At 35.6% G+C, this 24,303-nt stretch overlaps 2 protein-coding genes across 5 annotated transcripts in view; one reads left to right on the plus strand and one right to left on the minus strand.

The window, feature by feature from the left end:
• The window catches only part of LOC125699389 (neural-cadherin-like), a 47,373-nt gene extending 41,286 nt beyond the window's left edge, over positions 1–6,087 (plus strand). The window contains exons 32-33 of the mRNA XM_048958900.1: positions 2,008–2,162; positions 2,729–6,087. Coding sequence (XP_048814857.1) covers positions 2,008–2,162; positions 2,729–3,142 — 569 coding nt within the window. The 3' untranslated portion in view covers positions 3,143–6,087. The remainder of the gene's footprint in view (positions 1–2,007; positions 2,163–2,728) is intronic.
• Positions 6,088–6,215: 128 nt separating this feature from the next.
• The window catches only part of DPY19L3 (dpy-19 like C-mannosyltransferase 3), a 30,338-nt gene continuing 12,250 nt past the window's right edge, over positions 6,216–24,303 (minus strand). For 3 of the 4 annotated variants that reach the window (XM_048958907.1, XM_048958909.1, XM_048958906.1), the window contains exons 9-19: positions 23,637–23,768; positions 22,586–22,687; positions 21,708–21,781; positions 21,397–21,555; positions 20,921–21,037; positions 20,455–20,566; positions 19,859–19,915; positions 16,546–16,628; positions 11,068–11,200; positions 10,224–10,382; positions 6,216–9,632 (exon numbers count right to left, since the gene is read on the minus strand). In XM_048958907.1, the coding sequence (XP_048814864.1) occupies positions 9,471–9,632; positions 10,224–10,382; positions 11,068–11,200; positions 16,546–16,628; positions 19,859–19,915; positions 20,455–20,566; positions 20,921–21,037; positions 21,397–21,555; positions 21,708–21,781; positions 22,586–22,687; positions 23,637–23,768 (1,290 nt within the window). In that variant the 3' untranslated portion in view covers positions 6,216–9,470. The remainder of the gene's footprint in view (positions 9,633–10,223; positions 10,383–11,067; positions 11,201–16,545; positions 16,629–19,858; positions 19,916–20,454; positions 20,567–20,920; positions 21,038–21,396; positions 21,556–21,707; positions 21,782–22,585; positions 22,688–23,636; positions 23,769–24,303) is intronic. The other variant, XM_048958910.1, reaches the window with a different exon arrangement.

Genomic DNA, 24,303 nt, shown 5'->3' on the forward strand with positions numbered 1-24,303 from the left:
TGATCTCATGTGTCCACCTTGTCCTAGTCATCATCTCATCCTCACGCTGAACTAAAGTTTCCTGCTGGCAACTTGACTGCCTTAACTTCTTTGCCATGGTTTCATCTCCATCAGCAAACTCATTTCTCATCCCCATGTGCATATGTTGCTAAGTGAATAACATTTGATAGCTATGGAAAATCTCTGTTGTTCTATTTTCTGCACATTTTCACTTCATTCCTAAGGAACTGTTCAGATAGTAACTGGAAACAAATGCAATTGAAGAGAATGAGGAAAAAACGCTACCAAGCACACACTGTTTGAAATACTTCTGATCATGAAACATTTTTCAGTCCAGCAGAAATGCGCTGTGATAGGAATGAACTTGATTGGGGAGAGCAGTCTCCTGCATCTTAACCAGTTGTGACATAATTCTCAGCTGCTTTTTGCTTCTAGAACCATTTTTGTGCTTTGGTATTTGGTTGCAGAAAGAAAAGCCAAAGAAGGATCTCAGTGCTGAGGAAGGACCACGTGTGCGGGCCCTTCTTATTCATGTTTCATGAAGGTTTGCCTGAGTAAGAACACAGGATTTCCCTCATTGCTTTTACAATTTTTATTTAGTTCAGAAGTTGTACTAAGAATACGAAAGTTTATTGAGGGCTGTTTCTGAATTTATCTGTAGCTATGGAAATACCATCTCTTTCCCTGAGTCTGCTATGTTTGCCATGCAAATATGAACTGCAGATAATGTGGAAAGTTAGCTGGCTTCACAGCTTTTAGAATCTCAGTTACTTATCATTGAGAAGAGATCATTATCCTAAAGGACTTTTTCTTTTCTTGTGACATAACAGTTTTATTGTGACTTCATGCTGTTACTTGTACTTGACTGAACCTGACTGAGAAATCAGTGACAACTTGTACATAATAATCTTGCTGGTCTCTCAGGTCTAAATTATACATCAGAAACAGTTGTTTTTAACCAAGTTTTGTGTGTTGTGAAAGATGTGGTTAACTATGGTACTATCACATACCTGCAGCTTTTGTTAGGAGGAATTTTAATAAAGTCACTGTTCTCAAGATCTCAAGTGCCCTTTCTCTTACATATCTTCCAGAAAGTAGTAATGCATTATAAAGTGACTTAATACTTGCAATTCTGTTACACGTTTGTCAATTGCCAGTAGATTAGAAAAGCTGCTCTTCGGATATCTGAATAAATCTCTGAAATTCACATTTGGAACCATTTTGTAAGTAAAGCAACACTGGGTGGCTTCACCTTGGTTCAGTATCACAAACAGGAGAGGTGCAGAACATGAAAAGACTTCTTGAGTATCTCAGCATCAGCTCAGCTAAATAACAGCTGCCAATATAAGTTACCATATGTGAAAAATCGCGTGCTACATTTCTGGGAATCTGAGGGGAGAAAACATCCTGAATGCATTGATTTAGCTTGAAGAGTCCAGGCAGAGAGCAGTGCAGGGAATGGGCCACAGTGTGTCCCAGTTTTAGTTCAGAGCTCATGTAGATGGTGTTACAGAACTGCCCTTGGAAGGATATTCTGGTTTAATTCACCGCTGTGTTCGTTAGCAGTACCAATGCTTTAAGGTCTTACTATGAGCTTTCATCTGTTTTTACAGAGTTGCTAGCACACTAATGCACAAGTTTCTATTTATGCTGTGTTCAGTATCTTATACTGAAGTTTTTCAGCTGTCAGTGTGAGAAATGTTTAAATTGACAGGTGTTAAGGCAAAACAGGACTTCTTTTCCTATGAGTATGTGTAAAAATAATTTCTTCTTTTGTCTGTTGTCTTCTACACTCTAAAGGCCTTTTCTTCATTCATATTCACTTGTAACTACATTGAGGAGTGCAAAAATCAATCACTTCTTGAGAAATACAAAACTACAGCCCTAGTGCTTCTGATTGTACACCAGTTCTGTGGTCCTTGTGTAGAGTGGCTGATGTCTTAGTCACACTGCAGCACTTCTGTATATATTCTGAATTTTGTTTTTTGCTCCTGTGCGTTTACACAGTTCTGTTCAGTGCTGTCTTCTTGTGGGCTCACTGGAAGCGTCACAAAGGTCTGGAAGGAGCAGTTCACCATGCAGCTGCACATCATGATGATTTAGAGGACATCAGAGAAAATATCCTCAACTACAATGAAGAAGGGGGTGGGGAACAAGACCAAGTAAGGATTGCTGTGCTACATTACTGTTAAAAGGGGACTGAGGCTCACCATGATAATGAAAATGTGTATTAGGCTTTTCCTTTACAGCTGAGGACCTTACCCTTTGTTCTGCAGTTTTAGTAATGCAACTGATAGATCAGTTATTTGCAAGGTCTTGCACGTAAGGGTTCATGTTTTGTAAGTAGATAAGTGCCTATCAATTTTTGATTTGTCTCCAAGCAAGTGATCCTATGTGCATCCTTTATGTTCTGGTAGTGTGAGTTTAGCAGTAAAGAGCCAAGAGCTGATATCTGCTTTCATGGCTCAGGAGGTGCTGTAGTTCTCTGCTGAGTATTGCTGTAGCACCATGGGCTTGAAAGAGCCTAATGTGGTATTCTGTATAGACCGTTTCTTCTTGGAGTCTGGAGATAGCATTTTTTCTGCTACTCCAAATGCTATCCTTGTTTTCTCAAAGATCTCTCAGTGCAGGCTTTACTTGTTAATAAATTCTTCTTTCTGTCCTCTAAAACATGAAAAGTTGGAACACTAGAGAATGCTAATGTAATGTGAATGGTTTCTCACTCCAGGATGCATACAACATGGCAGAACTGCAGGTGTCTATTCAAACCAGCCCAGCCTATTCCCTCTACAAGAAGAAAGTAAAAACAGCAAAACTGAACAGCTTCTTTAGTGCTGAATCTCCAAGCATACAGGAGCAGACCAGAACATCGGTGACTATGCAATCATCTTTTACAAGCAGAGCCTTTGGTCAGTACTTGTCAGATGTTGTTCGAGATGCTGACCACAGTTCCCAGGCTGTTCCACATGACTCACTGCAGGTGTTTCACACCGAAGGAGAAGGCTCAGTTGCTAGTGGTCTCAGTACCTTGAGCTCTTCTGAGCCAGATGAGGCTATAGTGTGTGACAACATTAAAGAATGGGGACCAAAGTTTGAGAAATTAAGTGAACTCTACTCACATACAGATGCAGGAGATCGGTAGATACCAGCTGTACTATTTTCGAAGTGTTTGGAAGGGAGTGTGAAGGACAGCTTTTCATGCTCTTGCTACTTTCAGTAATTATGTACCAATGCCCTTCGTCCTTTTATTTTTTATTTTCAAAACAACTTTCCCACTAATGGGCACCAATTTGCACTTAAGCTCCTACTATTAAATATTTTCTTTATATTGGGACATTCTGAACGTTTACTTTTGGGGATAAAAACTAAAGGAAAGAAAGCATAATGCAATGAGGTACTTAAAATGAAGCAATTCAGTGGTTTTGCTTGCAGTTGCATCAGTAGCTTGTTTGGGGAGGTCTGGCTTTTATTTTTATTTTATGGGCTAGATTACCTTGCAAATTTTCAAATGATAAATGTTCATGCCGAATTTTGTTCTTGCACATGTTTATGAGACAGTTTCAACTAATGGTTACACACATTTAGATAACATGGCATTTTTTCTGGAAAAGGTAAAGGCTATTTTTACCCATGCCTAGTAATTTTGATTCACAGATGGCACATAAGTTATATTATTGTTTTCCTGATACATCTACCTGTGAGGAAACGTTAGCTAATGTCTTGTAATGGTCGCAAGTCAGTTATGTCAGATTCCATAGTTCATTACCAGAGCAGTCATAAGCAGTGAATGAAAAATGAAGTAAATAGAAGCTATGCAAAAAAAAAAAACCAAAAAACAAACAAAAACAAAAAAACACCCAAACAGCAAAAAACTATCCCTTCCTAAAGCAGCATTAATTGTATCTGCACACCTTGTGTTCTTGCCACAGCTATGGATATACTGTCATGTTGGTTGCTTTTAATTTGATTTAGCTTGTAAGCTCTTTAGGGCAAGCAATGTCTTTTTATTTGCCTGTGAAGTATTGTGCATACCTAAAGCACCATATAAATAATAAATAAGCTTTCTGAATATGATGTCTCTTCCTTGCATATGTTTAAGGTCGACTAAAGTTTGGAGTCCTGTTGAATTATACCTCGCTCAGCTTTGATCAGCCACATCCACAGACACATTCATGGACCATGTTCTGGCTGAGAAGGAGCTGAGGGAAGCAGCCTGGCTGACATGTGGACTCAAGCTCTGGGTATACACTTCAGACATTACATCTAAGTTTTCCATACACACTGCTGCAAGCTGATGTGGGCAACAGGCCAGCGTTATTCTCAGAAACAAAGACTTTTTGCAATTATTCTAAGAAGAAAATTATTAACTTCACAGGCAATAGTTATTCATGTTGTACTCTTCACAGGCCTCATTCTACATTCAACTCTAAGGCTGGGATTCAGCAGCTGAGATGCAGACACAGTGTGCCCTGTCACTCTGAGCCTAACATTCACCATGTGAACAGGACATGGACCTGTACAAAAGGCAGATGGCAACAGATTGTCAGGTGTATTAGGCAGGACAAATGACAACAAATCCAATACATCTCAAAACACTCCCGTCACTTTCTTTTCTCTTATTCCATATCCTGGAATCTTAATTCATTCTCACATGAATGCCAAGTTGAGTTTGTAAACAAAATGCCATGAACACTAAATTCATTGCAGTTAAGCAAATTCCTGAGCTTCTCAGAAAAATCATAAACAAGCTCACCTTCCCAAGAAAGTGCCCAAATAATCTGACTACAGGATATAGTGATAAGGAGAGCTCAGTCCCATTGAAGCTCTTAGACATCTGTGAAATACTTAAAATGGTCATTGGGTGGGAGTAAAAGCAAGCCAGACTAGAACTTTGTAGCTTGGTCACTTGTAGCTACATGGGCAGCTAGGTTGCTCGGTCACAGCTGTAGAGTTGCTCAGGTTGAAAAGTCTCATTTCCATTCCCAAAGAGGCAATTTGGAAGCCGAGCTGAGGTTGCTGCTCTACCACTGCTATCCCAATTCCAGCTATGGTACCGATTTGTAAATAAACAAATAAAAAATAAACACTCAGAGTTCATCTGTTTGGAACTGCAGTTTCACAAAGGTTTTTATAGAATAAAACAAAAAGGTCAGAAAAATATATTTCAAGTGCTACATGAACTTATGTATATAGAATCTCAGCATGTACTCATTTGCAGCTGTCATGCTCTATTAAAGACCTGCTTTCCTTGTTTCTAGAGATTGCTAATTAGTTCAGTTAATTTATGTCTTAATTTGCATGTTGTTCTTTTAACTACCGTGCAGTTTTTGAAAGCACTTGTTCCACACATATAAGACACAAGAATTTCAGTTCCTCTACAAAAACCCTTATCACAGTACAGCAGAAACATCTCTCCAGAACAAGGGACAGCTGGCCTGCCAACAGGAAGCTTTGCAATGAGTGAGGGGGAGAAAAAATTTAAATAAACATCACCAGGTCCCTAGGTAGTTGGATTTTCAGTAATCTGGTACTTCTATTAATCTTCTTCCACATTCTTTACAGAATATAACATGTAAAGAACGTTTTATTTAGTATATTTGTAAAGGTCTGAAATTTAAATAATCATGTGGATATTAGTATTTAATCTGCCTGCCCACTGCATTAATCTTCGTGTTTTTCCCCTTTTAACATAACATTCCAAGTATGTAACATGTAGCCAAGCCATATGAAAGCTGATTGTCCTTAGTCTGACCTACTGGCTCGCATGCTTAGAAGAAAAACCGCAGCTGTGAAAGAAGCAGGGTTAGGAGAGGAGGAACAAGCTGAGCAATTACTTACTGAAATGACAAAAAATAAAATAAAAATAAAAATAAAATAGCCATGACCATTTCCTGGGGACTTGAATAGTGTGCACCTTCTTGTTGAGTGCTGTTGATGAATAAAGATGTTTTGAGAAACCCGCTTCTCTGGAACATGGAGTCCTATTTACACAAGCACAACACGTTATGATTACATTCCATTCATTAAATTAATTGTACTTAACATTGGAGACAAAACTCTCAAAAAACTCCTTTTAAGAGTACTACTATATGTGTGAAGATGCCTGAGAAAAGTAGAAACTTATGAAAATTCTTTTCTTCCCTTCGTAGAGACTGAAATAAAAATAACAGCAACTTTCTCAGTCCATCCCACCATAAAAACCAAAGTGTCCGATCTTCAAATCACACAATTTATTTAGTACACACATTCCTTTACAACATATAAAATAACTATATGTTAGATCACACTAACAGAACTTTGAAACACAAAATGAAAATATACTTACAGACCTAAGGGTTTTTCTCCCCTAAAAACATCCTGGCTACATGATAACATTTTGTCTCTGTGATTTAAAATAGGTTATTCAGTGCCTACCATTCCAGTGATAGTGCACAGCTTAGCAGTCCCTCCTAACAGAAGGTAATGCAGACAAGAAAGGATGGTGTCATTCATATAGCCAATTATTTGTAAGATTTTTGTAAGCACAGTGCATTCTTGGGTGTGCATTGTATTTAATATGACAAAACAACAATGCCACAACAGCCACTTGGAAAAAAGGTGCATAAGGATAACGTGGTTCAGGAACAGATGAAGTCATACAACAAAAAAAATTAAAAAATTGCACATTTAAATGCAGTATTTCATAGTAAGACTCAAGAAGTGGAAGCAATCAGCCAGACAAACATGCCTCCTGGAGGTCTTCAGTACTTGCACCCAGCCTCCAGGAATACAAAATGTAGCCCTTTGTATCACCTGTGTCCCAGCCCAAAGCCTTGACCAACAGCCTCCCTAGCATGCCTTGCTGCTGGCGAGCCTTTAAAGTCGACCAGGAGAGCAGCTGCTTGCTGCTTCTGAGAGCTGTGCTGATGAGCGTGCCTTTCCTTGGAACAGGTAGGTGCTTTTGTTTCTTGGCATTTTCTACATTGCTGTTGTAAGATTGGTCTTCTAACTGCTTTACTATGTGGTTATTTAAGTGTGCACTTCCATCTTATCTTACATGATTCAGGTACAGAAGCTGTTGGAGTTATTTGCTAAATGCAAAAATTCTCAAAAATGTTTGGTATCTCTCTAATGCTTCAAGTTCTTTTGCGCTAATTTAGGGGGACGTTTGTATTAGGAGCAGAAGTCGTGTTACTGTGGTAGCTCTGCATCAGGGAAGATATGGGTTTCATGCCTGGCTTTTGCTTTTTACATTTTTAAAAAACAAAACCACTTGGTATTTTCTACAAAAAGGTTAAATTTCTTCTTTAGCTAAATTAGATGCTGTGCTATTGAAGAAAAGGAATCTATTTAAAAATACTTATTGTTATAGTCTGGACTTCTTAGTTTCAGCTGTTAGCAACGAATAAATTGTGAGAATCCTGAGGTACCACAGGAGCTTCAAATCTCTCATTTCAATCAGAAGAAAGTTACTGCACCTTTAAAGAAAGGTACAACCACATTTTTAAAACAAGACAGTTCAGTCTGGATATATTTTACCTTACATGTGCTTGTTTTCAATTACTGTAAGGCACTCACTGAGGAATTCACTGACCCATGCTTTCAGCAAGAACAGGCATGCATCATTACAGGCCTAATTAAAGTTTTAATACTGATTAAAATGTTTTATTATTGTATTATGTTAATCTGCAGTGGTCTCCAACCTCATTAAGGGATACAGAACAGAAATTATTCAGGAGTTTCAGTTGCTCAGTTTAACAACCTAGCCACTGTCAATGTTTGATTTAAATACAGTCTGATTAAAGTATGCTTTCCTTTTGTGTCAGCATGGAAGTACAGAGAGATGTTCAACATTGTTTAATGAGTATTTACTGAATATAAAACTGTTTGAGCATGTGACAGAACTATCTCCATCTCTGCAGTAATTTACCTTTGTACAACTGAAAAGGAAAAACATTTAAATCATTTGGAATTGGAACACAACTCAGTTGTGAAAGCTAATCTCATTACACATCTTGATTAAATTAAGTGGAGTTTGCTATCAGTAGCACTTTAAGTTTCCCATCATTAGAAATTAATTGCATTGGTAATTATTATAACAGAGTTATTTGCACAGGCCACAAACACTCTTATAGGTGTTCAAATGTTAATTCAACATTGGCCTAGAGGCACTTGATTATTACAATTCTGTTTTTTGTAAGAAATAAATGATCCTAGTGGATATCTAATTAAAGTTGGAGAGTATTGTTACACTTCCAATTAGACTTAATCACTAATTTTAATATAAAACCAAAGCAGTGCTAAAACACAGTAAAAGTGACACATCATCTACATAGCATTTAAAAAGTCAATACAGTCTGCAAATTTCTTGTCTGGTAAAAAGACAAAGGCTACAAACAAATCACAAAATCTCAGGATTGAGGACTGCCTTCATTTCATCTTCCAAATGTATTTTAAGTAACTGTAGTCTGTCTCTTAGCCTAGAGGGCATTGATACGGTGATTTTTTTCAACAAAATTAACAGCTTTGCATCTGGAATAAAGTAAATCAAAGCTCTAATGCCAGAAAGATCCTGTCAATTTTAGGGGTTAATTTTTTTTTGTGAAGTTGGCACTGTTCAATTTTGGTACCCTACTTCTGGAATTCATGTGGGGGGAAATAGATCCTTTATAGTTCAGAGAGCAAATAGAGAAAATAAAGCGAGAGTCCTAGCTGAGAAATTTGTTCTTTGTTTGTCCTGAGCATTCTAAAAGGATATTTTACAGGGATACATGCAACATGTATCAAGCATGCTCCGACCTCAATTTTCATCAGAAATACGACACTCCATCATTAAATGCTTCACATTATAAAATAGTGTGTTTCTGTCTCACTAAAAATGTAGGACAATAATTTCTGCAATCACACTCACAAACTTGGAAACTCATATCCATATACATTCCCAATGAATTCAAAAGAGAGGCACTGAAAGAGCATACGAGACCTGTCGGAATAGATCAGATTTGTAAGATTAAACTGTTTTTTCTTTTTATAACATTTTAAAGACTCACGTAGATAATACATCTTCAGTATAGAATAGCATGACCTGCTTTTGTTGAATTTCTATCATTTTGTAGTAAAAATGCACAGCACTGAGCAGATCTGCATAGGCTGCAGCGGTCATGCATGCTGCTTGTTTTGTGTGTCTTTAAACTGGTTACAGCTGGAAAACAGTTATATCCTATGTATTCAGCAGGTCAGGTTTTATAATCAAAATGGTCCCAGATAGCATTTATTTATGAATCTATGAAAATTTTGGCAACATCAAAAAGATTATCAAAACTAAAACTGTCTTTAAAAAAAACCCAAACAAATAAAAAAAAGAACTGCAGTAATTAGCAAGAAACCATCCTGTAAAATGTCTTACAAACGTAAAATGTTTGTAAATTTCAGCATTTTCTTACGTGGGTCCTAGCATTAAAATACTGAACTTGAAGCCATTGTTGGTAATGTTATTTATGCTTAGCAAGTTTGTAAACATGGAATGTTTTGTTTTGAAACACTCTAGTGAAGTGTATAGTATAAGAAGGCAGATTTTTTTTAATTTCCTCACAGAAGCGAGGATACAGCGAAGGCTTCAAATCCGGCTCATTCTCTCCCAAACCATCCATGATCTGTAATGCAATCAAACAGGTTTGTGAAATATCTTTAGCCAATTCAGTTATAAGAAATAACAAGAAACTAAAAACAACTTTGACAACACATTCAGAGGGTCGGACTAGTCAGAGTTGTTAACAAAGTGTGTTGAATGATGAGATTTGCTGTACCATTGTCTCTACTATGGATAAAAGGTTTACTTGCCAGTGGTAAATGCCTGCTTTGAATAACATGGTCCGCTGTGGTTCCATGTCAGTTCTAGAAAAGCTTGAAGATTCCCCTAACAAGATTGTAATACAATCGTCTACTTTCCCCAAGGGAACCAAAGCTGTGAGGTGATTTACCCTGTGAAAGAGAGCACTGTTTGCGTGCTGCTACCTGAAGCTCAGCAGGAAGCTATTGCTTATTTTGTGCAGGCTGCATTTTATCAAATACTGGTAAATGCAAGGAGGGCTCATTAGGGCAATTTTGAGCATGTCCAAAAGCTCCATCATATTTTACTTCCACACTCACGATGAAGTGGAAATGGTTGAAGCTACTGCAGGTCCTAACAGAACTTCAACAAGAAGCTAAAACGTGTTTTCTTTATAAATCTATGTCATACTTACGTGACCATTTGCTATATCTAGTAGGTCACGCAACCGACAGCCTCTACTGTGTCTTCTTTCATAACAAATGCTGTCTTCTAGGATCACATAGTCTGTGCTGAAGGATCGCAATATTCTGTAAACATCTTCAGGAGACCTCTTGGCATAGATCTGATAAATCTATAAAAGAAGAAAACAAGTTATAAGATGCATGCATGATCATGTATTTGTATGCTCTTTCATGATTCTGTTATCTTGAACCAGAGGAAGAAATGAGATCCATGTGATCTGAATAAGGAATTAAAAAACCAAACAAACAACCCAACACACCCACAATAAACCAAAACCCCACTCTTATTCATTTGCCACTTCACGATTTCTTATATTATATTCATATTTACATTATGGATGCTGTGGTATTAGTACTGCTGCTGACTAAAAACTGAAATATATTTCAACTGTTTTCAGAAAGGCTCTGGTAGATGCCTGTAAAACTTTCAGAACAATTTTTCTGTATTCGTATAGCTTCTCCTGGGAACTGAAGGGATTACCAAGCAAATGAGGAAGTGTTCTATGTGGGTTTAACAACCCAACTGGGCAGCAGGATCGATTAATACTAACAACACCCAACACAGTTCACTCAGAATGAGCCTGAGCATCTAGTTCACTTATTCAGACATAGCCAGATACTCAAAGCACTGAGTTTTGTAAATGAGATAAAGCCCAGGAACTGTACCTCACAGTAAGTTAGAGTAATAAGGAAAGCACATGTCACTTGCAGTATGCCATTAGAGGTGGAAGAGTTTTCCTGAATGGAGCCAGTGATATGGATAAACACTAGCTTAAGCAGTTGAAATACTCTTACCTGTTTTGTTCTCTCTCTCAGATGCTTATCCTCATAATGGGGATGATTAGTTAATGTCCGTCCAGTGCACAGTTTGACTCCAGCTAATAGCTGCATGCTTCCAGCAAACACTGCTGTGTTAGGAGTATTTGACCTAAACAAATGTTGATAAGTCTGAGGATATCTCTGTGGGGGCATTTTTGCATCACTTCAGATCAGACAGAAAAAACATGGAAAAAATATTTCTCTCTCCACTGTTCAGGGAGCAAACTGTTCAAGTAACTGTTTTTCTAAATATGAGGCCTTAAATTCCAATATTCCTTTTAATGATGTCCTCCTGAAAGTGTACTTCCGTATTTCATAGATTTCTTGGGTTCAGACAGACAATCAATATCTGTAGATTTCCATATCCTAACTATTTAAATACTTCAGGAAACTTACTGTGACTTACATTTTGTATCTAAGTTCTTCTACATAAAACAGTTTATTTGAATGCATAAATTCATTACTGTCTCATTATTTACTTGGGATGAAAATTTTATTCTGTCAGATGTACTGATCTTCCTGTTTGGGCAACTGTGGGAAACAAATTATGAAAGAAGTCTCCCAGTTTCAAAAAGCATGGATGTTGCTGGGGGGTATGCAACACAGGGGAACGTACCAGACAGAAATAGTATTACTGATTTTGTGATGTCATCTGAAAACCATAGCCAGTGTAGAATTGTTGACTAAATAAGTCCTTGGCATTTTGGGATTAAGTACCCTGCCCACAATCTCCAAAGATTTCTTATCCATGCTTCTCTCAACATGTTTAGAATATAAAATACATGAAAAGAGACAACAGACAAAAATGATAGTATGAACGTGCCAGACAGGAGAGGCTACTGTAAGTAGAGGCTAATAAGTGGTTGTAGTGTGCCAAGTGCATAGCGGGTTTCCATCTCTCAGTGGGCACATAGCTAAGGAATATTCTATCAAAAGATTAAAACAGCAGAAAGAAGTATACATTAAACCAAGTAAAATTAAATTGAGGGAATGTGAACAGATGCCTAAAATTCATATACATGCACACGTGGCAGCTATGATACTCAAACAAATGTGATGTTTCAGGGTGTGCTTTAGGGAATCTTTTGAAGTTGCATCTACAAATTCAGTTATCTGTAAGCTCCATGACAGGCTTGAAAATGGTAAGAGACAAGTATTAACTTTTACTGTTGCCTTTCAAGAGATTATGCTTAGAGATGAATTAATAATTATAAAAACTTTCCTAAAAAATATTGCACTGCTGATCTCATCTGGGAAGGACAGAGAGAGTATTTTAATATGCCAGTTAAGCTTTCTCAGTATACAAGTTTTTCAGCAGTTTTCTAAAACCTGTTTTGTTTTAAATTCTGAAAATATTTGATCTCTTTTAAAAATCTGTTTTACTTAAAACATACAAAGCCATGAGCACTATAAATAAATGCTTCATTAAGAGAAATAAATTAGTCTTAGAACTGAATAAATGTAAATGTAATGGTCATGACAGGCTGTTAGCGAGGGTTCATCCTTGCATCTGCAGGAAAGCACAGTTCTTTAGACTAAGCTGGAAACAACGTGGACAAGGTTCAAATAGGGACTTCATGAAGCTTAGGCTCTAAATGGAAAATGACTCTCAGAATACCTTCCTGTCAGCATTCATGTTTGGGTCACTAAAGTTTTAGTGTGAGAAGTCTATTTCTGTTCAGGATTTGTTCAAGTGTTACAATGCTCAGCAGTACTTATCTCCTGACTTGGCCTCACCAGGGCAATTCTGCTGCTCTGATTCACAAAGAGCCCAAGAGCAAACTTTGCAGTCAGGCTTGGTTTAAAAACAAACAAACAAACAAAAAAAACCCACCACCAACAACCCAGGAGCAAACAAAAACACTGTTTCCAAGTAATAACCTGCAGCCTTTCCTTACAAAAGAAATCTAGAGCAAATGGCAAATGTCCTTTTTCCATTATGTAATAATAACACTGCTAGTCTAAAACGTAGAACGTGCAGGGTTCAATTAGCCCCCTCTTTTCTGAAAGCCTAATTGCTTTTACCTAGATGGAGTGACAAACAGCTAAGTGTATTCTTTATTTACCAAGCATTATTTAAGCCAACATGTGGCTACTACCAGTGTGACCTCCCTGCAATGTCTGCCTTCCCTGTTCCTCTGGAACTTAGATCACAGCTGCTACCGAGCTTTAATGTTCTGGAACAACCGCTAGAGGGAGATGTGACAATTAACTAATATTTGTCAGGTACAGGATAATTTCTACATTTCATGTGAGCATCCTTCTTTGACACTACCTGAATCAGACACTAAGTGCTGTGGTCTGTATCCAAGGCAGCTAATGTGCTTCAAAGCACAGAATGACACTTCTCTATTATAGAAAAATGAAGCAATTTTTACAAATGTCTGAGCAAATGATGTATAAAATGAAAGGATAATTTGTTTTTATAGCTTTCTGCTAAGCTCTGTAACCACACTGCCCAGCCTGCAAACAATTTATTCTGTACGAAATGTCACTAAATAATGACAAGGACTTAAGGTCAAACTGATTTACATTATATAATTTAAATGTTATTCCAAGCAGACCTGATGGCATTTTGAACAAATAATCTCATTTATTTTTGAAGCTCTAAGCTTTCAACAAGTTAATTACAGCTGAACTAATGGGTAAACTAAGCGCTATAATAAAACGTGTGAAGCTTTCCTTTATCCAAGTTTAAGAATTTAGAGAATTATGTAAATACTAAACATTAAAAATGAAACAGCTTTACAGGAATTACAGGGTCTATGGTTTACTTGTGCAGATTCTAAAAGTGGTAGCAATTCTTTTTCTTACTAAGCTGCCAAAGAATTATTGCAACCTTGTTTTAAGGAAGTCCTTCTGAAATGGCAAATGTTGCAATTAGAGGTTTTATTATTAGAAAGAAAATAGCTATTTCTATTGAATGTCCTCTGCAGTTCAGTCTGTAGTCAGCTTTCAAAGCTAGAAAATCTGATAAATCTCAGATTATTTCCTTTCCTAACACTTGGGTATGATATGAATCAGCAAAACAAAGGGACTTGAGAAGGGAATTCTGTCTCCTCAAGTATGCCACTCCAGAATTTTTTTTTTCCTTACAAGGTCTTTTTACTTGCAGAATGCTCTACTGAAATATTACAGGCTTAGTTGAAAATGGTAGGTGTCTCCAGTAAAATAAAAATATTTCTTCCTCATGTCTGAGTCAAATCCATTTGACATAACTATGCTCTGGCAAATCTTAGTTTTTTACTTTTCCACTGTTCTGGCTGTTTGAGATTATTAAAAAAAAATAAATAGAGAACCCCAAAGCCTGCTGATATTCCTGATGTTGTTCCTGTTGTCTTAGGACTGAAGTCCAAACTAAGAACTTTAATATACACCTCCCATCTGGGAACAAAGCTGCAAACTATTCTTGGGTTATTGGTAGGAGAAAATGAGAAACTGCGATATGCAAGCTTATTATGTCAAAAATTGTGCTGCAGAATAGATGCAATCTGATACTGTCTGTGGACTGGTTTATATATTTAAAATATTGTTTATCTCCTGAAAATGCCATGGTAATGTTAGTAAGGGGGAGAGTTAATGATTCATCTGCAGATGCTACATTGTGGACAGACTAATAGTTCGCTATGATTCAGACTGTATATTTGGACAAGTTAATATGCATTTTGATCTAAGCAGATAAAGGGTTTTCTTATTGTGCAGAGTATGTGACACAGTTAATTCACTGCTACACATGACAAATTGGAGCTCCTCACGCTGAATTTTAATAATGAATGATTAGTTTCTGACACCAATCTTGACAGATCATTAACTGTAGCAGAATTATCAAGCTCTAGATCATAAAGTACTTTTTTTTTTTTTTTTACACAATGAAACTCGAGAAAATCAGTCCTACTTTAAGAAACTTACCATAAATATTTGTCTTGAATTAAGTGTATTGATAACTAACTCTTTGTGTGAATAGTTCTTATAAACACAGTAAATTTTAAATAGCAATTTTCTCTGTTGTAACTCAACAGGAAAAGAGGACAAAAACCATTTCAGGATTGTCAGTGCAAAGAACATAGGAAAACTCACTCTTATTGGAGCAAGTCAAATCCAGTGCACGGCTGGGAATAAATCCACCTATGTATTTTATGCTTATCCAAACCAAACTTCATCTATTGTACACAGGAGACCTGAACTATCTGAACTACCTGAATAGGAGGCATTTACTATCTTTCAACAAAACAGAAGTGCTAAATTGGGCAGGCTGGTTAACATTAGTCACAAAATTGTGTCAGTATGGCTGCAGAGATTCTAAGTGATGGAGAAAACATGGCCTGCTTTCACAGTAAGTCAGAGAAAGTTTGTAATGAATTCCACTTCTGAATTATTCCTTCTGTATTATGGATCAAAGAAATACAACATTATGGAGTGTAATAAATACACTACTATGGAAAAATGGACTGGATGAGTGGTTTCACTCAAGTACACTGCATATGAAAACACAACAGAGAGCTCCAAGGAAATACTTCAAATAGGTCAGTGTTCAATGTAGTAAACTCAGATGTATGTTCCAGAATATTCTCTGCTGTAAAAAACTGGCTTTGAAAAAAATCTTTGCCAAAGATTAAAAATATATGTATATCATTAAATGTTCCAAATAAATACAAATTCTAGGAATGTCTGTCCTCCAAATTTAACCTGAAAGATTTTAGTGATGAGCTCTATGTTAATAGAATGCATCTCTTAAATTCACAATCCTCCAGAGAACATCCTTTTTGGCATTTCTTCTCAGGATCTTTTATATGCTGTGCTCCAAACTGTTCCCATGAATAAAACACCCACTTTCCTATACTCTGTGAGAAGGCAGACGTGATGAGGTGGGCTTGAAATATTTCTCACACTTCTGAAAGAGATGTTCTACCTATTTTTAGCCTTGTCAAGTACAAATAATTTGTTTACAGTTCAGAGCATATGCGGGGACTAATTCTTGTAAGCATAAATATTTTGAAGTTCAAGAAACAGACTGTAGAGTACAGATTTCTCAGCTGTACAACCTTACATCTCAGCTTTTTAAAATTATGAAGTAGGAGAAAATTTTTTGAATGTGAAGAGCTAAAGAGGTAGGCATAATATGATGGAAGAATCGTGCCGCTTCCAAATTGACCTCCTTCAGCTGGGAAAACTTTGTGCTCATGGGAGCAAATAGAGTCAACTGATTCCCAGGCACACATGCAATGCAATAGCATGATACTGAACCAGAGAAGAGCAGGCTGAGGGACTTTACATATAGCTGTTCTCCACAGCCATTAATATGGTAACCTCCAGATACCCCATTCATCTGTAACTATCCCCGTGGGTCACCAGAGTTCACTGATAACCTGTGATAAACAGAACAGAGGACTATAACTAAGAACATTAGATTTACATAAATAGCATTTAAGTTAAATAGAGAAAAAATCCTCTTACTTAATCCAGTTCATCAGCTCCACAGTGTCTGGGTCATAGAATTCTCTGAGCTCTAACAGTTCATCCATTATTCCTGGCCAGAACTGCAATTAAAATACACAGACTGAAGACAGAATGAAAAAAAAAACAAAAAAACCCACTAAAAACAACCAACACAAATTCTGGATGCTGAAATAGATATTAATTCCTCTCAGTTGGTAATCAGTCTTGTTTGTCCAGCTCACTGATTACAAGACTCAAGCTCTACTCTTCTTATGAAAGATATGTGATTGTCGTAATAATATAAATTTTGAGAGTTACATATCTGCAGCTCCTGCTAGATGAGCAGAAGAGTCCTAATGACTTCTTCTGGTGACCTTGAGGAGAAAAATAACTTTTTTCAGATTCTGATCTCACTGAAGTTTCCCAGTACTCTATCAGTTTAAGACCAGTTTATAACTTAATACCCGTGGGAAACTAAAAGTTGCCACCAAAAGTGATTGTTGAGCAAGTTATCTGCTTCACAAACAAGTCACTTCAGTTCTCTGAATGAATCATAATGTTTTGAGTTTTTTCCAGCCAGAGCAAGCTTTAAGAAAAGGAATAAGATAAAGAATAGTTCAGTGTGTAACAACCAAGATATCAAAGCCATCAAAAGCTGACCAAAAAAACCCCAAACAACTAAAAGAACAAATTTTTGTTGCTTAATGTCATGGAGTTGACTAGATCAATCTACGTCTGTGACAGGTGGCAACAGGCCTCTAGAAGATTCAAGGGCAAAAGGGATCCATTAAGAAAGATGACAATGCTAATGACTGATTGTTTTGTATCTGTCTTTACTAGAGAAGCTGTAATGGGTGAAACCCATTCCAATCCTACTTTCTTTAGATAATAAGAATTGCTGGCTTGTAAAGTGAAATTTCACAAGAAAAAGTATAGGAAAAGTATAAGAAAAGCCTCCTGCTGATTAAAAAAGCAACAAATCTTCTAATTTATACCATTTTTCATCCTGGAACTCGGGACAAATTTGAAACTGATCCTGCTGAGCTACTTGGTAAAAATATGTTCTTTCACTAGAAGTGTAATTATGTAGAAGGACTGGAGCACAGGAGATATAATTGGCCCAATTAAGATGCTTATTAGTATAACTCTGTACTTGATACATTTGTTAAATACTGACTACACTGAGAAACATCTAATAGATAGTTATGGCAGAAATACTGGCTTTGGTTGTGTATTGCAAAGTGCTCTAGTATTATAACAGTGTATTTCTGCTCTTCAGAAAATTTCCCTTGAGATTAATAAGTAAATTAAGCAGTTGTGAAATGAGGGAAGACAAATTCTTCTCTTCACTGCTGAATTACCCCATGAAGCCAAAGATTTTTGGGAGGTTGGAACATCACTTCTGACTGGAGGCTGAAAGAAATTGACTCTTTCAGTTCTATAAATTATTTTATAAACCTGCTCTGTGATGTACTGAAAATGTGATGACGCTGGGCTATCTACTGAATGCTGGGGCAGCTAAAGAATTCACAGAAATAATTTAACACTTTCAGTTTATCTGAAAGAAGTTGTTTGTGTCATACTAACGAAGAAAACCTTTTAAATAGGAATATAGATGTTTTGTATGTCTCAAGACTTAATGAAATCTGAACAACTAGCATTTTAGCTGCATCCATGTCTGAAAAAGTTAATGATCGAGTGATATATTTGGGACCCTAGTAACCACAAGCCTCAAGAGAGGCTTTCATTAGTTTACTTAGGATTAGGCTAATAATCCCATAATGCTCCTATTTTGAGGAATGGTGCTGAAGCTTGGTTCTTCTGACAAATGCAACCAGAACAGGTTATAGAATGCAAATTAACATTCACTGTCAGTTCAAAATAGCTAACTATGATGGTTAGTTAAAGTTTGTGATGAATGTGCAAGATGTTCATGCAGTCTGAGCAGTCATTGTGCAAGAACACATGAATTCTTATCTGGAAAGTAGAAAGATAAAGTCCCTTATCTAAAGCTACTTGCTCTGTCTTTTTTGTTTAAAGCTTCTGGAGGGAGAATACAAAATGCTGTCTCAAAGACCTGACTGGCAGTTTCTGGATCTTCCTCTGTAAGAATTTTTATTCCAGTCATTGAGGGGAAATCTGGTGACAAGCTTTATCTGTCTATTGGTCTGTCAGCTAATCTTCTTCCTGAAAGCTCCCTAACTTCTTTTGCTTTTCAAAGAACACATACATAGATACCCACACCTCTTGTAGCTGTATTTGTAAGAACTGACTTCTGAAAGCCCAACAAAAAATACCAGGCTGGCAAATTTCACTATTCTTGCTGAGCACTTTGAATAGTGGTATTTTTAACGTCAGTAAAAATTATTTCCCATATCTAGGGGGAAAAAAAACAACCATGAAAATGAGACTGAATGATCTAAAGCATATAAAAAATCAGTGATTTCTGTTGACTTCAGAATTGAATCTGACAGGATTCAAGAACTTTCTATCTACTCATAAAGAATGAGAAGAAATGCATTCCTATCTGATCTGTCACATTAGACCATCAGTTAGAACGTTATGCTCTTAGCATCACCTGTATCGAAACAAATGTCATTATTTCAATCATTTTCATAGATGGTAGAAATGGTAAATGACTTCCCCAACTAGCACACAAATGAAAAAAAAAAAAATTCTAAGTTGTCCACTTGTAGAATATATCAGTGCAACTACACTAAATAAACTGTTGCAGAAGTTAATTCTCCAATGAAGAACCTTCTGATTTTTTTTCTTTGCAAATGCAGGTTAAAAGGAAAGCATGCCAGTTAGTTTAATGATAGAACTCTCCCTACTTTGACAGACTAATAAACTTGTAGATGTTATAATTTTAGCCCATTATTTACGCTTTTTATGTTCTGTATTTTAAAATGTATCAGATGAGGCAATGCAGTACATTTTGCAGTGAATGTTTTGATTATTTCTGCTCTTACAATAAATCATTACACAATTGAACAATGTGCATGTAATCTGCATTTTTTTAATGTAACTTAGGTAAAATCAAAACAGACAGCCCATATTTCCATAAAGTTATGCATATAAATCATACTTAGTAACTTAAACGTATAATTAGACAAACCCATCTTTTTTCTATGAACACTACTTTAGATCAAATGAGTCCAAATTACTCTTCATATATTTTTGTGCATATGAAATTGTATTTACACATTAAGTAGGTCTATCATTATTTTGAAAATTTAACTATAAATGTCTAAACAGTTATGCATAAGAATCTCTTCAGAAAACTCCTTTCAGTTAAAAAATGCCAAAACATTGAGCGAAAAACACTTACCTTATATAAAATGTATAGTAATGTAATTATTGGTATCAAATATTTAATCACTTGTGTCTAAGAAAAACCACAAAAGAAAAGGTTATTGTTACAGTACATTTATTTGGTTACTTAGTTATTAACATATTGATCTGACACACTATAATGTGCTGGAATTTACATATTGTGAATTTTAAAGTCACAATCCGATTTTGATTTTGTTTTAAAGTGAAGCCTTTTTTATACACCCATGATAAAGTGATGGATTTATAACTATATGTTTAATCTGCTTTCTACAAACACTGTGTTTTTCACTTTAACAGATTGTAAAGTTCTTTTTGGACTGCTGCTGATTTCTTATTATGGTGACTAAGATGTAACGCTGTGGTTATTTTTCATAGCTATATCAATATTGCCATCTAGAGTATTAAAATGGAATTGTTCAATATATAGGACACTAGAAAGTATGCTTTATTAAATAAGTTAATACAAATGTGCTTCTGAAATAATTTGTTTGAAAGGACAAACAAAATTCATTTTTAAAGTTTTGAGTCTTGACTGGTTTAGCAAAAAAAAAGAAAAAAAGCTTTATGAAATGCAGTAAGCATAGTGCTAACCCGCTGTGATGTGTAGAGATGAGCACATTTCAAGATAAGTCGCCACACTTCGGTACTACACAGACCAAAAGATGCAAATACACACATGTGGGATGTCCAGAGGTACTTCATTCTGAAATAATACAGACAAGTTTTTGCCTTTTCACTTTTTGCCAGTCTGTATTGATAAGGGAATTTATGTTAGAGAAATTCTGAACACAGTTTTCTTGAACTTTCAGGACTCCACAATAATTTTGTGAAACATAAACGTCACTTTTTACTGTGTGCTCTTGAGAACATATCTGCCCCAAAACTCCAAACAATATTTTTGTTAGGATTTTGGGAAATGCTTTAGGAAAGAAGGAATGATAGATCCGGGAGAAAAAGAAGGTTCTTAGCCCTATCAGTTTGTGGTCAGCATATTTTACACTCCCACTAAAATGTGTTGTCTACGAAAACCTTTAGTAAATTAATAATTGGAAAGTACCTCATTGTGCTTAATGCCAGACATCCAAACAGAACGGTGTGAATTAAGTTGTAAGCAGCATCAGGCTTCAGTGATACAGTGCATTCTTCCATTTTTTCGAGGGCTTGATTTGAACAGCTGATTAAGCACAACAAGTAATAAGTGTTAATAAAAGCATTTAATCCTTCTGATATTAAAGGACAATACTGCTATTGTGAGTCCACAATCTTATATTACGCCTGATATAATTAAGCCTTCTAGCACCAGCTTGATACAGCATTAAGTGTTTACTTTCACATATACTTTTCTAGAAGTAATTGTTTCTAGACCTCAATTGTTTCTAGAAACTCATGCTTGAACATCTTGGTCTAATGCTGTCAGTTCCCAAGCCTGCTGAAGAAGATAAAACTGATTTTAAAAAAACAAACAAACACCTAAAAACCAAAACAACAATGACAGAACATGACAAACTGAATTATTTTTGAAATGTATTTTACCTGAGGTTCCGAAGAGCAACAATGACAGCTGTTACTGTCATAGGGAAGAGAACGAATATGTAGACATAAAAAAGTAATGTATCAGAGAGTCTTGAAAAAGTATTTAAGGGCAGTAAACCAAAAGCTTCTTCACAAAGATAGAGACTAGCATCAAAATCTCTAAAGAAAAAAGAATAATACTTGTCATCATGTATGTCATAATTTGAAATAAAGAAGAATCAGTTTTTCTTTTTTCTCAAGCAATCATAACGCCACAGTGGTGCCGTTGTTGAAGCTGAACAACAAAAAGTAGAATTGCAGCTAAATCATACCTTGTTGCTCCAAATCCAAATTTTGCTTTGAGGAATTTGAATATATGTTCATCTGACTCAAGATTAAGAATTTTCTATGGAGGAGGGAAAAAATAAAAGAGCAATCATTGTAAGTATAAAAAAAACCTAAAAGGTTAAGAAAAATTGTTTACTATGTTAAATCAAACTGTGAAGAAGCACAGGCTTACAAAGGTAGGATGTTTTGCAATGAAATAAGCACTCATTTTGTAACGTGGTGCTGTGGCCCCAGGAGCAAATTATTTACTTTTTAAAATACACTTAAAAATATATATATTTACAGATAAATTCTACCAATGATAAGTTGGCTTTAGCCATATTTTCTACTTCCCTGACTTACTACATCATACTGTGATATTTTTATACTCCTCGTGTACTAAGTTTTAACATTTGGGTTATAAAGTCTCTGGAAGAAAAAGTGTTATTGCTTCACTATTGTGTAGATCTCAATGCACAAGAAGCAAGTAAAGGTATTGTATCACCTACATCACTTTTATAGCAAGTATTCAATATAACTGTGTTAACTGAAAAGTCAATCAATGAAACTTAGCAAACACTGAGCAGTATCGTAATGTAGTATAAATCTAGTTTATTCATAACTTGAAGCCACCTACAGGTGGGCTTTTAGTTATGAATATGTATTTGAATATGTGGTGTTAATTTACATTAACAATTTTAAGACTGTGTTTCAAAATCATACCAACACAGTTAGCAAAACAATCTTTAATTTCTGAAACCTAATCTGAAACACAGCGAAATCATGGAAACTTTTAAAGATGTTGTTGTATGTGCCCTCTTAACAAGTATCTTTCAATGCATTAAATTTTGTAACACTTCTGTATTGAAAGTAATTTGCTTACCTTGATAAATTTATTTACTAGAAGAGTCAAGCTTGACACTAATAGTGCATGGAGGATAAGTTTCCGAAGCCTATTAAGCAAGCTGCCCTTTTTTAGGTTTTTCTAGAAAGAAGAAAATATTGAAGTACTTAAAATATCTAGGATTTGTATGTAATTGGAACAGAACCAACACAGACTATTTGAAATCACTTATGTAATTAGGCCTTAAGTCAGGATGAGATTTGTATTAGGCTCACAAGCAAAAGCTCATACATCTAAATATCTAAAATAAAGATATATTTATTCCTTGAAACTGAAGGAATGACATCATAAAAAACCCTTCAGCATATTGTTTTAGCACAGTTCTGTAACTAGCCAAGTGTGTATCTTTTCAATTATCTATTCATTACACTTTTCACCTAAATGTGGCAATGTGACAACAACTGTCAGTTGATATGATTTTGACCAATTCAAAGCTCCAGATCTGAGAACTGTTCCACTCATAGACAACTTGGAGTGGGTGCAGATATCATCTTAAAAAAATAAAATCACAGTTCTGATTTTACAAGTTTGGGTGAGTGAGAGACAGCAGGGAAAGCTCTATTTGTTCAAATATTCTGGCTATTGGCTGTCAACAGTTCCACTATCAGGAAAAAAAAAGAGACTGTATGTAAATAGAGGAAAAATCCCAATCTTTGAAGGAAAAAACGTATTTCAGTAAACTGAATTTGACAGGTACCTATTTCTCATAGAATATTTTGTTTGAGGCAGATCTCTGCATCCAAGACAAAACCTGCTGAAACAGGTGTGAAGTCCATTTATGCAGATTTTATGTGGAATTCAAATGGCAGCTTGCACAATCATAAATGTTAATAGAAATCACAGAATTATGGTGTTTGATGTGCTCAATTGTAGTTAGTGTAATTGAATTCATTATTTGATCATGCAATGTTTTTGTTCTTCTACTCTAAAGTAATTTTTCTAATTAGTATTAGAAATTTAAGATTATAATGCATATAAATTACTCATTTATACTGTTTATATATTACTTCAAACATATTTCAATACATACCTGGATTGTTCTTGCTATCAAGATAGAAGCATTAAAGCTTATAAGTAATGATCCAAGAATCATTGAGTTAAAGAACTGTAGGGCACAGACTAGCAGTAATCCAGAAATTTGGATGATATAGAGCCACGTAACCTGTAAAAATGAGATTTTTATGACTCAAAATTTTACTGTAAGCTGCTTTACTTTTACTGTGTTTTATAATTTATTTCAGCATCAATTATTTTTGCAAAACAATTTTCTTGCACAAAATCATCATACAGCCATTACTATATTTTTTCTATATTTATAGAAATAGTAGTTAATATTTTATACTTTTCCTGGGAAACCTGATGCTGTAATAAATTGGGCAAGTTAAATACTTGCAGAGTGAGGAAAATATTAATTAGTTAGGATTTGGGAGATGTAATCTATTTTCTTTAGTCACAAAAGTATATCTGTAGCCTCTAGCATGTTTTTATGACTAAAGACCTTCAGCTTAATGCAGTACAGCATTAATTATTATCTAATCCCTGTGTAACTTCCTTTATGTCTTTTCAAACCATTATGCCCATTTACTTCCATGCAAACACTAAAAAAACAGCTGATTTTCTGACACATTGGTGCCAAAACCATAAATTTTACTTTACAAAAAGTAAAGTTCAGTCTTGCTTTACTGTGGTCATCAAGT

This window comes from Lagopus muta, chromosome 12 (assembly GCF_023343835.1).
Source record: "Lagopus muta isolate bLagMut1 chromosome 12, bLagMut1 primary, whole genome shotgun sequence".
Taxonomy (NCBI): domain Eukaryota; kingdom Metazoa; phylum Chordata; class Aves; order Galliformes; family Phasianidae; genus Lagopus; species Lagopus muta.